This window comes from Schistocerca serialis, chromosome 12 (genome assembly GCF_023864345.2).
Source record: "Schistocerca serialis cubense isolate TAMUIC-IGC-003099 chromosome 12, iqSchSeri2.2, whole genome shotgun sequence".
Taxonomy (NCBI): Eukaryota; Metazoa; Arthropoda; class Insecta; order Orthoptera; family Acrididae; genus Schistocerca; species Schistocerca serialis.
This window is the reverse complement of record NC_064649.1, coordinates 2,443,023-2,458,331: the sequence shown is the minus strand read 5'-3', so window position 1 is coordinate 2,458,331 and position 15,309 is coordinate 2,443,023. Positions and strand designations below refer to the sequence as shown.

Below are 15,309 nucleotides of genomic sequence, written 5' to 3'. Positions count from 1 at the left end.
TCGTGTGGGAGAGACAGAGGCGAGCGAGTGTGCCGGGACTTACCCCAGTTCACTGCTAGTAGCGCCAAGCACCTTAACGTGTCTGCGCATAGCGAGCAACTATTGCACTGCAATTAAGTATGAAATTATAAATCAAAATTTATGTTCAAAACTTTGTTTAAATATAGTTCAGAGTAATAATGTTCCAAATATCAAGTCTTTATGTTCTAGACTTAACACTTTACGTAAAAATGCAGTTTTAAGAGAAAAATAAGTGGCGCTAAATAATGAAGCTAGAAAGCCAGAATTTGGTTAGAAGGTGCAGTTAGAGCTCATAAATAAGTGGTGAAGGTTTCCAAAAGCACGTAACAAAAATTAACACCAGAATCCACGTTTTTAGGAAAAATCAGGGGCACTAAATATTGGACTTAGAAACATGAAAATTTGTTTTATGATTCAGTTCAACCCAAAAATAATAACTGAAAGACCACGTTAAGCTACTCTTACAGTTTTTGGGTAATTAAGTACACACCAATTTTGTAACTAAAATGTACCCAATTGTTGTAGATTAAGAACCTATAATTTTAATGATAGAGAATTTTGGTTAAAATGGATGATAAAACATAGTAAATGATAGAGTTAATCAAATTTGAGAGTTGCAGTATTAACAACTGCTGACATAAGTCCTAGTGATGATATGGTTCAGAGGTAATGATCTACCTTTAGTTCCACTATAAAAATTGTAGAAGGCAAAGTTTCATTCTAGCGAGCTGAAACTTTTTTGGTGATTTCAAACAACTTAACTGAATAAAAATAAAAATTAAGAAGTTTCTGAAGTAATTTGTAAATATATTATTAAAGATTATGTGCCCGAGATAGCGATCATTCGGATGCTGCTGCAGTATGCAGATAGCTGTAGACAGTCACAGAGGGCGGGCCTATTAGTTATAGGGAGCTCCAACGTTAGGCGGGTTATGGAGCCCCTCAGGAAAATAGCGGGTAGGTCGGGGAAGAATGCCAGTGTGCACTCGGTGTGCTTGCCGGGGGGTCTCGTCCGTAATGTGGAGGAGGCCCTTCCGGCAGCTATTGAACGCACTGGGTGTGACCGGCTGCAGATAGTAGCACATGTCGGAACGAATGACGCCTGCCGCTTGGGTTCTGAGGCCATCCTTGGTTCCTTCCGGCGGCTGGCTGATTTGGTGAAGACAACCAGCATCGCACGCGGAGTGCAAGCTGAGCTTAATATCTGCAGCATAGTGCCCAGAGTCGATCGCGGTCCTCTGGTTTGGAGCCGTGTGGAGGGTCTAAACCAGAGGCTCAGACGACTCTGCGACTATAATGGTTGCAAATTCATCGACCTCCGTTATTGGGTAGAGAACTGTAGGGCCCCCCTAGACAGGTCAGGCGTGCACTACACACCGGAAGCAGCTACTAGGGTAGCAGAGTACGTGTGGCGTGCACACGGGGGTTTTTTTAGGTTAGAGGGACCCCCCCTTGGGCGAAACGATAAAATACCTGACGGCTTACCAGAGAGGACATTATCATCGTTGATAAAGAACGTCCGTCCTCAGAGACCAAAAACAGGAAAAGTCAACGTAATATTGGTAAACTGCAGGAGTATCCAGGGCAAGGTTCCTGAATTAGTATCTCTTATTGAAGGAAATAGTGCGCATATAGTATTAGGAACGGAAAGTTGGTTAAAACCGGAAGTGAACAGTAACGAAATCCTAGACACAGAATGGAATATATACCGCAAGGATAGGATAAACGCCAATGGTGGAGGAGTATTTATAGCAGTAAAGAATTCAATAATATCCAGTGAAGTTATTAGCGAATGCGAATGTGAAATAATCTGGGTTAAGTTAAGTATCAAAGGTGGGTCAGATATGATAGTCGGATGCTTCTATAGACCACCTGCATCAGCAACCGTAGTAGTTGAGCGCCTCAGAGAGAACCTGCAGAACGTCGTGAAGAAGTTTCGTGATCATACTATTGTAATAGGGGGAGACTTCAATCTACCAGGTATAGAATGGGATAGTCACACAATCAGAACTGGAGCCAGGGACAGAGAATCTTGTGACATTATCCTGACTGCCTTGTCCGAGAATTACTTCGAGCAGATAGTTAGAGAACCAACTCGTGAAGCTAACGTTTTAGACCTCATAGCAACAAATAGACCGGAACTTTTCGACTCCGTGAATGTAGAAGAGGGTATCAGTGATCATAAGTCAGTGGTTGCATCAATGACTACAAGTGTAATAAGAAATGCCAAGAAAGGAAGGAAAATATATTTGCTTAACAAGAGTGATAGGACACAAATCGCAGAATATCTGAGTGACCACCATCAAACGTTCATTTCTGAGGAAGAGGATGTGGAACAAAAATGGAAAAAATTCAGAAACATCGTCCAGTACGCCTTAGATAAGTTCGTACCGACTAAGGTCCAAAGCGAGGGGAAAGATCCACCGTGGTATAACAATCATGTACGAAAGGTACTACGGAAACAAAGAAAGCTTCATCATAGGTTTAAGAGTAGTCGAATCATAGCTGATAAGGAAAAGCTGAACGAAGCGAAAAAGAGCGTAAAGAGAGCAATGAGAGAAGCATTCAACGAATTCGAACACAAAACATTGGCAAACAATTTAAACAAGAACCCTAAAAAGTTTTGGTCATATGTAAAATCGGTAAGCGGATCTAAATCCCCTATTCAGTCACTCGTTGACCACGATGGCACCGAAACAGAGGACGACCGAAGAAAGGCAGAAATACTGAATTCAGTGTTCCGAAACTGTTTCACTGCGGAAAATCTTAACACGGTCCCTGACTTCAGCCGTCGTACGGACGCCAAAATGGAAAATATTGAAATAAACGATATCGGAATTGAAAAACAACTGCTATCACTTAGTAGCGGAAAAGCATCCGGACCAGACGAGATACCCTTAAGATTCTACAGTGATTATGCTAAAGAACTTGCCCCCTTTCTATCAGCAATTTATCGTAGATCGCTGGAAGAACGTAAAGTACCTAGCGACTGGAAGAAAGCGCAGGTCGTTCCCATTTTCAAGAAGGGTCATAAATCAGATGCGAATAATTATAGGCCTATTTCGCTTACGTCAATCTGTTATAGAATAATGGAACATGTTTTGTGTTCTCGTATTATGACGTTCTTAGATAATACAAATCTCCTTCATCATAACCAACATGGATTCCGCAAACAGAGATCATGTGAAACTCAGCTCGCCCTATTTGCCCAAGAAATTCACAGTGCCGTAGACACTGGCGAGCAGATTGATGCCGTATTCCTGGACTTCAGGAAGGCATTTGATACGGTTCCGCACTTACGTTTAGTGAAAAAAATACGAGCTTACGGAATATCGGACCAGGTTTGTGATTGGATTCAGGATTTCCTAGAAGAAAGAACACAACATGTCATTCTTAACGGTTCAAAATCTGCAGATGTAGAGGTAATTTCGGGAGTACCGCAGGGAAGCGTGATAGGACCTTTATTGTTTACAATATACATAAATGACTTAGTTGACAACATCGGTAGCTCCGTGAGGCTATTTGCAGATGACACGGTTGTCTACAAGAAAGTAGCAACACCAGAAGACTCGTACGTACTCCAGGAGGACCTGCAGAGGATTAATGCATGGTGCGACAGCTGGCAGCTTTCCCTAAACGTAGATAAATGTAATATAATGCGCATACATAGGGGCAGAAATCCATTCCAGTACGATTATGCCATAGGTGGTAAATCATTGGAAGCGGTAACGACCGTAAAATACTTAGGAGTTACTATCCGGAGCGATCTGAAGTGGAATGATCACATAAAACAAATAGTGGGAAAAGCAGGCGCCAGGTTGAGATTCATAGGAAGAATTCTAAGAAAATGTGACTCATCGACGAAAGAAGTAGCTTACAAACGCTTGTTCGTCCGATTCTTGAGTATTGCTCATCAGTATGGGACCCTTACCAGGTTGGATTAATAGAAGAGATAGACATGATCCAGCGAAAAGCAGCGCGATTCGTCATGGGGACATTTAGTCAGCGCGAGAGCGTTACGGAGATGCTGAACAAGCTCCAGTGGCGGACACTTCAAGAAAGGCGTTACGCAATACGGAGAGGTTTATTATCGAAATTACGAGAGAGCACATTCCGGGAAGAGATGGGCAACATATTACTACCGCCCACATATATCTCGCGTAATGATCACAACGAAAAGATCCGAGAAATTAGAGCAAATACGGAGACTTACAAGCAGTCGTTCTTCCCACGCACAATTCGTGAATGGAACAGGGAAGGGGGGATCAGATAGTGGTACAATAAGTACCCTCCGCCACACACCGTAAGGTGGCTCGCGGAGTATAGATGTAGATGTAGAACAGACCTTCCACCAGTCATCTGCTCCGGCACCTATATGAGTACAGCTCGAGAGGCAGTAGAGGACTTCACTTTGGATTCAGCTACTCTACGATCCACGTCTGTTAAACGTCCGATCGCGCTCTGCCCCGGATGACGTCAGAGCCGAACTGTGACAATGGGCGTATTTTCCGGTAAAAACGGATAGTGAACTTGCGAGGACTGTACACTGTCCCGGATCGCTTCAAATTCGCCAAAGTAACTGTCAGTGTGCCGTCCGTGTGAATTACAATTCCACGTGGCAAGTGGTGACTTTATTTCCACGTTTATGGTGAGCATTAATTTTGAACATTTATTGCAAACTTTCATCGAATAATTTTAGTCAGGGCAATAGACCATCTCGTAGGAACGCACCGTAGAGGTCGCCTCTGAACTGCTAAATGTGCTGTTAGAATAGAAAGACTCATTTTCAATTGAACATAGTGAATTTCCTAGTGTTTTACGTGAGAAACTTTATGCAATATAATTTTTAACTGAAACTATATACCTTTATTTAAATCACAGATGAGAAGTAAATACTGATTGTTGGGGACTGAACTGGACAAGATTTTAAAATGGAATTAAAGGTGCAAGATGGGGTAATTTGCTAGACAGCGATTACTACCAAAACATCTTGCACGAGTTATTAAGAGTAGAAACCTACGTGCTTTGTACGTCACGAAGGTGGTAGAGGGTTAACGAAAAATAGTCGGGTCGGAAAATGAGAGATACAGAAACTGAAACGGGGTGAAGAAAGGAATAGTTACTGAGAATAAATATTGAGGTCTAAGAAATTAACGTAAATTAAGACTAGGTGGCAGGGTGAGAACTGAAGACACGTTCCCCCATAGTACTGAGAAAATGGTGTATGGGGGAAGAATACAGATGCCACATGTGGCGAAGCAGGCACCGAGGTCACGACTGTCATGTTGCGGAGCACGCTCTCCGTCAGGATGTTGTGTGCTGCCAGTGTAAGCCGTGCCCCCACGCCCATTCATCCCGACTGATAACTCGGTAGTTGTCGTGCCGACGTAAGAGGCCGAACAGTGTTTACGTAACAGCTGGTATATGAAGTGTGGTTCCACGATCCACAAACCCAGTCACCCAGGCCGTCCCGTACTTGCTGGCTTCAAATAACCCATCAAACATATCTGCCTTAGTCGATTAACACGTGCAACCCACAGTACAGAGATTTCCCTCCTATATTAAAGAAACCGACCACTTCTTAAATCGGCTGAAATACTTGTCTGTTCCACTCCCACCACAAAGCTCACTCGTCTCCACTCGTACTACCTCCCTCTATACAGACATCGCCCTCGTACGCGGTCTGTTCGTTGCTCGACATTTTCTCAGTCGGCACCTACCCGATTCCACACCTGTGGCATTCACCTTAATCAACTTTACACTTACCGACAACTACTTTACTTTTGAGGGGCAGACATGGGGCAGACATACAAACTGATCAGGGGCACAGCCACAGAGACCAGGATGGCTCTTTCCTACATCAACCTTTCCTCGGGTCACTCGGATGGGGTTTTCTGAGGACCGGCTGCCATCAGCTCCCACCTTGTTTTAGATACACTGAGGAAATCTTTACCAGGTAAAATGCCTGGACTCTTCCAATTAAATTTCACACGGTCCTATTCTGAATTCACTGCCACTTTCCTTGACATTTAGCTCATTCTCACTGAAGGTCAGCTACACACACTTCTGTCTCACATAATACTTAATAACAAACAAGAGTATTTACTACCTTTCCAAGTCAACATTCCCTCCCATACGGCCTTGACGTTTGAGGCAAAAGTATCTGTTCAGATGCAGACTACAGCAAAACATCTACATCTGCAGGGTTACGTCGCAAATCACGGTTAAGTGCCTGACAGAGGATTCGTTGAACCACCTTCACAATAGTTCAAAATTGAATGCCGCTGTCTTCCTACGTGAAGTCCGATTTCCCTTATTTTATTACGGTGATAGTTTGTCCCTACGTAGGTCGGCATAAACAAAATATGTTAGCATTCGGAGGAGAAAATTGGTGACTGATATTTGGCGAGAAGATTTCACCACAGCAAATATTGCCTTCGTTTTAATGCTGTCCACTTCAAATACCGTATCACGTACGTGACACTCTTTCCCCCATTTCTCGATAATACTAAACGTGCTGCCCTCCTTTGAACTTTCTCTATATGTACTCCACTAATCGTACTTTGTAAACATCCCACACTATGCAGCAGTACCCCAAAAGAGGACAGACAAGCACAATGTAGGCAGTCTCTCCAGTAGATCTGTTACCTCTTCTAAGTGTTTTGCCAATGAAATGCAGTCTCTCGTCTCACAACATTTTCACCGTATTCGCACCTCGGTCTTCCCTGGACGTAATTACCCCACCAGCGTAGTTTGGAAGCAGATTTTCTGGGCCGTCACATCTAATCCCGGTACTGCTGATCCGTCCAAAAAAAACAACTGAGGACTGCACCACCTGTCACTCAGAATTACTCTGGTCCCGAATGTATTAATCAGCTACATTGACTAGGCACTGACTTCCAAAAATCGTGTTCCGAAACGAGGTCCATTCTGTCTGACATTTTGTCCGCCACACTTCGAAATAGCTTTCTGTCGCCCTCCCAATCTCTTCGATTCCTTGGGTGGCTCCTACCCGTGTGACTGTTCCCACTCTGAGATTTGTCCTGTGCACCCTCCTACCACCACCTATATAGTAGACTTGTAACTGGCAAAACACGTACTACCATAGGGAGAGCCACGTGTGAAACGACAAGTCACATACCAGCTGTTACGTAAACACCATTTGGCCTCGTACGTCGGCACGACTACCACCGAGTTACGAATTGAGATGAATGGAGAGGGGCACTTGGCGTACAATGGCAACACACAATATCCTGCTGCAGAGCACGCTCTAGGACATGACGTCGTGCCCGTTTCACCACACGTAGCATCTGGGTTCTTCCCCCAGACGTAATTTTCTCAGTACTCGGGGGGGGGGGGGGGGGGGGGGGAACAAGTCCTCAGTTCTCACGAGCCACCTAGCCTTAATTTACGCTAATTTCTTTGGTTTCAGCATTTACTCACAACTTTCATCACCCCCTTTTAGTTTTCCCTATATCTCATTTCCGAACCTGACTATTTTTCGTTACCCCCCTATCGACCTCGTGACATTAAAAGCACTCAGTTTTCTGCTCTTATTAACTCGTGCACGATGTTTCGGCAGTAATCTCTGTCTTGCGAATCACCGTATCTTCCACCTTTAAGTTCCCATTATTCAAATCTTGTCCAGTTCAGTCCCCAACTATAAGTTTTTCCTTCTCAACACTTGCATTGTGTCTCTTTTTTTGAACTCTACCTCTTTTTCTAAATCTCACCAGTTCTCTTCCTTCACCAGTCTTCCTTCACCTTGAATCCTTTTGCCAGAAGAAGGAGCCATTAGCTCTAAAAGCTTGCAAACTTCAGTACCTTTATACGAGTGTGTTCTGCTGCCACTTGCAGAGTAGATCGTTTATTTATCCAGCTACATTACATTTTCAAAACTTGACTCTTTTTATTGACATATTAGCCCACTCATTTCTCTGTGTTCTGATCCACTGTTCAACAGTCATCGTATTGTCGTCACCGTCATCGTGTCTCCCACCCAAAAATGTTGTACGATTGTTGGACACGGCCTGATGAACTGATGAGTCACCAATTTGTTAAGTAGGGTGTAAAACCTGTAGAGGGAGCTTTAGGCTTGAATACAGCAAGCAGTTACGACATGAAGAGGCTTGCACAGGATAGAGTTCTGCCGAGAGCTGCATCAAACCAGTCTTCAGATTGAAGACAACAGCAACTACTGAGACGACAACAACAACAACAATCTGTTCCTGTATAAAAAATATAACCAATAATGTAGTCAAACACATATTATCTTGTTTATACCTGAGATTTCATTTTTCTGCGCAAGATATAAACGACAAATTTATTTATCTTCGTCAGATGTTACAATCAATCATCTGAAAAGTACTTCCGTCACTGTGGAACTGCCACACCAGCTGGCCTCTCAGAAAACAGAAATCGAACAAATTCAGAGATGTGCCACTAGGACCGTAACTGATCGGTACAGCCCACCCGGAAGTGTAACGTAAACGCTTGGCGAACTGAAACGGAAATCCGCAGAACAACATCGGTACAGGTATCACGAAATTTAGAGAATACATATTCTAAGATGACGTGACAATTCTGCTCCCCGTTAAATATCTCACACGAGAGTCGTGAGAATGAGCTGACAGAGATTAGAGCACATACTGGGGCAGATACGCAATCATTTCTCCCTCACTCAATACGTGAACGAACGAGGCAGAAAACTGATATCGGTCGGAAGTATCCTCTGCCGTGCACTGCACGTTGCCTCGTAGGATGTAAGTGCGGATGTCGTCGCTGCTTCCCGACGTGGCTGTGACAAATCCGAGTATCAGACACTGCCGCCACGGCGGGCAGATTCCCTGCGACGCCACGGGCAGACGAGGATACTCACAAGGTGCGTAGAACATGACGAGGACGTGCTTCTTCTTGCGCAGGAAGGGCTTGAAGGTCTCCTCCGTGAGGTGCACCACGTCCTGGCCCTCCTCCTCACTCCACGGCTTCTCCGGGGGCGGCGGCGGTGGAGGTTCCTTCGGGTCCCGCATGAACTCCGTCAGACGGTCGGCATCCCGCAGCGTCCCGACGTCGTACGCCAGTGCACCGTCGCGGAAGTACTTGAGCGTCGGGTAGCCCCTGATGTCATAACGCGTCGCTATCGCCTGTTCCTTCGTGGCATCTAGAGCTGCCAGCACTCCTGGAATCTGAAACGGCAGAAACGGCGACCACGACTCGCCGTGAGGTACTGTACGTGGGCTCACAGACTCGATTACGTAACAAAATGGTGAAAAAACTATGTAACATGAACACGTCTACTGCAGTGAAGGAAACGGAAAGCACCGCGACACGATGCCTCGGCGGAACACTACCGCTCTTATTCTCCAGTCTTTCCGTGCCCGTGTGATACGTCCGTTAAAATTTCATCCTTAAGTGAGCTTATTTTCGGTACAGAGAAAAGTCAGCCCTACATATGAGGAACAGTGTGAGTGAACAATGGTGACCAGGTGGAGGAAAAAAAAAAAAGTGATGTCACATTAGTGCAACTTTTCGGGCAGAGATGCCAAGACGGCACTGCTCGAGGACCGGAGCATCCGGCTAACTGCCCCCTTTATGCCTTTGAGAAAGGTCAAACTGTCAGCACGAGGGAACGGGAGTCACAGAGAGAGGGTGCACAATCGGTCAGACGTAGTGTGACGACTGCAGAGTGCGTGACGGGCTCGGGACGAGAGTGTGACGAGAAAGGTAGGCACAGCTCCTTCCGGAAGCAGCACACCACCACCTGTGGATCGTAGGACCGTTCGACCAGGTCTGCATAGTAGACAGATCAGAATTGCTGAAATCCAGGTGGAAGTTACAGGTGAAGTGTCACCGATACTGTACCGCAGACGAGATAGACTCGCACGGTGTACGGCCAGAGTGAACTGCGACACGGAGTGGCAGTCAGTGGTGCTCGACAGTGAGTGTCCCTTCTGTCTCTCGGAGTGAGATTGACGGCAACGTACGTTTACAGGACCTGCCGAAAGGGCACAGGAAGTGGCAATTCTCGATATCTGTACCGCTCCGACTCGTCGAAACGTGACACGGGGAACTATTTGATACGCCGACGGGATCAATTTGGAAACTGTCGAAGCTGAACGCTCGATACATCTCGCTGTCATACCTTTAGTAACGAGGGTAGCAAATCTCGTATCCCAGTAGGGTACTGCAAGCCCCCACACTGTAAACACACCGACGAATGTAAGGATTGTCCACCGGTCTCTCCAGTCCCCTCGTCTGTCACCCCCCACCGGCAATCACGTTTATTTCCAGCTAGAGTGTATTCGTGTTGTGTCGTGAGGAGTCCACTTTCGACCGGCAGGTGCACGTCTGAATGGGTTACGAGCAGAGCACGGTAAGGCAATCCCCCACTCGTGGCGGTCGGACGCGGTCGACAGAAACCTCGATGACGAGTGCGTCCGCTCCGACATTTCCTCGCACTCCCCGAGACTGGGCCAGCGTCACATTCGAATGCCCCACAAATCTGGATATTTCACAATTCCACCAGCTGCAAAAAGCAGACCCTCAACGAAATCACTTTAAAATGTCACGTGGCGATAACACTGTGTCAAACGAGTAAGCGGCACCTCCGTGTCCTTCGCAGTGATCGATCGACGTCTGACACTGTCGGTGCCCCTTATAAATCCTACCTGCAAGTATAATCATTTAAGTGCCTGCCATTGTGCATACGTGTACAGAGGTACACTGACATCCGAACACATCCTCCGTGTGCTTCATTTTGTCATGCAGTGTACAAATCAACTTAGTTGCACGATGCAGAAACCTGGATTTCTCTCTCTACGTCTATGATGGGGTGGGCGGGTTAGTGAGGGAGGGGGAGGGTGGACGGTTGCACGCACCTACACAAATCTGAAAGACAACTAGTCCAAAAGCTCCATCTCATTCAGATACCTACTGACGACGCAGTACCTCCACTATCAGAGTGTCCTACTTGTTACCTTTACCCTCACATTATTTATGTTCCGCCAAGGACCTTCTATTAGCATATTAAATGGCATTTCGAGAATTCAATTTAAATAAAACTGCACCTTATGTAACCACGGAAAAACATCAAAAGGTCATAAAAGAAACATATGTATACACAAACTGAGCATACTGTTACAACAGAAGTGTAACACAAAACTCTCAGGGCTGATGTCCACCAGTGTCATATGCAAACAATATTCTACAGCACGTCTGGTACTATGAGGAAGTTTTAATCCCACTTCGACTGCAGTACTTGTCGACTAGATCGGAACGTAAAAAAATACTTTCCTCCAGTATTACCTTCTGCGCCTTCAGCGTCTCGGCAGCTTTCTCGTACTCGGGCTTCATTTTCTTGCAGTGCCCACACCACGGTGCGTAGAACATCACCAACACAGATGGCTCTTCCTGCAAGATACCGTAACATTCACTTTTACTGTCCTACCCACCGTCTCAGTTCAACGGTTACATACATTTCTAATCGAGAATGTATCCCACACACGAAAAAATTGAACACGGTCGACCACATTATAATGCCACTGGTTTCACCTTCACACACACGTGATATAGAACTAATGGAGAATACGAGGCGAGTCACAAACAACGAAAAATATTCTGAGGAGCTGACGCCGCAACGTTGCACGTGTCGAGAACTGCCGGGCTTTTCTGCCGTTTCAAAAATTGGGGAAAAAATTAGCCATTTAATGAAACACCGAAGACCCTTGCGGTCTGGGCACGTTACTCTGCCACATTACACGGAGACCGAAGTTACGATTTCTGTCGGCCGACACCGAGAAGACACGAGTCACAACTCCGTTCGTCACAGACTACGAAGTATCGTATAAGAACTCGCGAAACGCACACTCCGACAGTACGGCCCCGCGTCACTACGGGTATGAAACGTTAACGGGAAGCTCGACAGACACAGACTACTGCAGAGTGTGAGAGCCTCGGGCAGTGTTTTGCACTCTCTCTTCACAGGTTTCGATGCCACACGGGGTTACTTACAAGTTCGATTCACAAAACTTCTCGGCGGGTTAAAACTGTGTGTCATACTGGCACTCGGACCGAAAATTTCGCCTTTCCCGGGCAACGCTCGTAACAGACGAGTTATCCGAGCACGGCCCGCAGCTTCCCTTCTGCCCCTACCTTTCCCCGGGCTGTGGTTAAAACGTTTCTCTGCAGTACCGTTTTCTACAGGAGTACTAGTACCGGAAGATATGTGGGAGGTCCCGTGTGGAGCTGGTGGACAGTAGTGGAGAGGTCCTGTCAGAATCGGAGCTACGAGGGCGGGTCCCGAGTTCTGCCGAGATACCTCAGTCGGTAGTGCACTCGCAAACAAAAAAGCGAAATTTCCGGGTTTGAGTTCCAGTCTGGTGCACAGTTTTAATTTACCAGAAAGCTTCAAATTGGAGCACATTCCACTGCAGAGTGAAAGATACAATGGGGTCTTCAGTTTGTATTTCTCAAATTTATAAAATTTGGTTGTATAGCCATTTATACACAGAGGAACAAGGGAAAAAAGATTTTATGTCTGTAGCTCAATATGCAATGTATTCTTATTTACGTGCAGTGAAGGCTTTTAGTTTCGTGCAAGTATAGTAATACCTAACTGATTTATTGCTTTCAGATACGTGACCTCTTTTGTGGAAGAACACTTGCAGCAAAAATATCCAAGTCTCGACAGAACAGTTGCGATGTATCACGAAAATGAAACGAGTAATAAAATAAATACTACCAGGAGATAAAAGCACAAAATCCCCTACTGTAGGTGAAGTGAATGCAGTGATAATAGAGTAACATCCAATGTTAGCCGATGAAACCACGTTACATAAGTATGTCCTATATAGTCAGATCTAGTTTGCGTCACGTGAGTGTAGGGGCGTCAAAACCAGTAGTGACCCGTGATGTCATATCAACTTGAGATTTTTTTTTATGCATGTCATTCACTTCTAAATTTTACTGATTATTTACAGACTAAAGAATTTAATTACGTACAACATTTAATAGGTAATGAGTTTTAATGAGATAGATATAAATATGTTTTGACATAGCAAATCACCTTGTCGTATTATGCACGATATGTTTTCTCGTTGTAAGAACAAAAACTTCCGTGTTGCTCGAGTGGGCGATCGAGTAGTCGTCATTTTGCTCGAGCGCGCAATCGAGTAGTCATCGAGTGCGGATTTGCTGTAACTTTCGTGAATGGGCATAGAATTGTAAATTTACAACCCGCAGTTGATTTAAAAATTATTCTAGGTAACCACAGCCCGACTTTGGTGGAAAGAAATTGCGACCAAATTCTCAAATATCGGTACGGAGTTTATGATACGCGGCTGGATATTGGGCGTTATCGCCACGTGTGTTATTCAGTAACATTAACTGCAATTTACTTAGCTTGATAATTACTATCAAAGACTTATATGAGCGGCATAGTAACCGTCTCGATGCTTAAAGCAAGCGAGAAGCGATTTACTGTCAGGATATGACAAATATTGATCATTGCAGAGTCAGCTTGTTGATACATTGCTTACCAACTCATAAACGGACAGTGATAGAATTATTGAAATGACCTTTTAAGTATTAATGACCACTACACACACATCAGAAAGTAACTACTCTAACTGGGAAACAGAACAATTATTGTTTGCCATCACTCTCTTATTTTGAGAATAAATGAGCTGTAAGTGTTTCTGTGTATTTTGATACACGACAGCATACAAGACGAGCCAATTTGACAGAACACTAACCTCGAGCAAAGAATCAAATGTCTCGGTGGTGAGGTGAGTGACAGAGGTATCAGTTTCGGCCCAGGGAATCTCCTTCGGTTTTTCTGGAGGTTTCTCGGGGTTCCGGATGAACCTTACAAGTGCATCCTTCTTGTTCTCTCCCTCGTATACCATCTTCTGGCTTCCATTTCTGTGGAAAAACGAAAATGATGCAACAATGTAACTGAAGCACTGCTGCACTATTATTGCAGTAATTTACTGTAAATCGACAAGAAATGCAATGACACACACAGAATTTCCAACTTCTAGAATTATTAGTCAATTTGTGACGAGAGTGAGCCAGCAGTCGAAAATGTTTCCTAATTGTGCTCAGAGTTTGTCGGAAGTGACTAAGTGCTCCGATTCTCAAATGCCGCACAATTAAAATTTAGGTATTAGCACACCGTGAGTTACGCTGCCTCGGGACAGATCGGTCGGCTTCGGGGGAGGGGACCAATCGGCAAGGTCACGGGTTCCGTCAGATTAGGAAAGGACGGGGAAGGAAATCGGCTGTGCCCTTTCAAAGGAACCGTCCCGGCATATGCCTGAAGTGATTTAGGGAAATCGCAGAAAACCTAAATCGGGACGGCCACACGTGGGTTTGAACAGTTGTCCTCTCGAATACGAGTCACAGTGTACGAACCACTGCGCCACCTCACTCAGTCTCGAGACAGACACACAGCTTCTAACTGTAATATTCGTCGTATCGTTTAAAACTTTAAATGTAAGATAATGGCAGCCTTTTCAATTTGGTCGCTAAACACGCAAAATTTTGAAAATCAAATTTGTGTTGCACCTCGACGCTGTTAGACAGGCAAACTGAAACTTGCACCAGGTTCTGGAATAATTGCTCAGTAACGGAGAGCTGCCAAACTGAGCATCTAACGAGGTACAAATCCGTTACACGTGTAAACGACAGCGTTTATCTTACGCATGCCAGACTAAACGTTACCCATCTACGGAAGACAATACAGTAATAGCATTCAGTGCCATCTTCAACCTTCACCGTGACTGCAATTTGGTAAGGAATGTCCGGCCTCACGCTAACAGTAACCGGTAACCCGAACGAGTGGGTCTGAGCCGCGGTACAAAAACCACCCACACGTATTATATACTCCAGACATTGCAGATTAAATGCCTCATCGAACTGCCGGTGCATTCGACGCCTCGCACCGTTCGATAAGAGCCAAAACTGCGACTCATTTAGTCACACCGCTATTTCCGTGCAGCAACGGCCTCGTTTCTGTACAATTTGGCTCACCGAAAACGTGAAGTTTTACACGGCACTGGACCGTTACCTTTTGTGAGGTACTGAACTTTGAATGTCTGCACGTGCAGTTCCGTTTGCAACCTTCACTCCGGAAATGACAGAGACGACAACCATTTCTGTCGGGTCAGAAACAAATTGTCTCTGGTAGAGTGTGACAGTCATCTCTGGTTCGGATCTTTTTACAACAGCCCCCAGTATGCCGCATTACGTGGCTGCGAGTGTATCCCCGTGGACTCCGTGTCGATAGAC

The 15,309-nt window shown here is 45.2% G+C and overlaps 1 protein-coding gene across 1 annotated transcript in view; it reads right to left on the bottom strand.

The window, feature by feature from the left end:
* Positions 1–15,309, bottom strand: part of LOC126428076 (protein disulfide-isomerase A5) — a 139,998-nt gene that overhangs the window by 31,468 nt on the left and 93,221 nt on the right. Inside the window, exons 5-7 of the mRNA XM_050089965.1 lie at positions 13,773–13,941; positions 11,326–11,430; positions 8,900–9,206 (exon numbers count right to left, since the gene is read on the bottom strand). Coding sequence (XP_049945922.1) covers positions 8,900–9,206; positions 11,326–11,430; positions 13,773–13,941 — 581 coding nt within the window. The remainder of the gene's footprint in view (positions 1–8,899; positions 9,207–11,325; positions 11,431–13,772; positions 13,942–15,309) is intronic.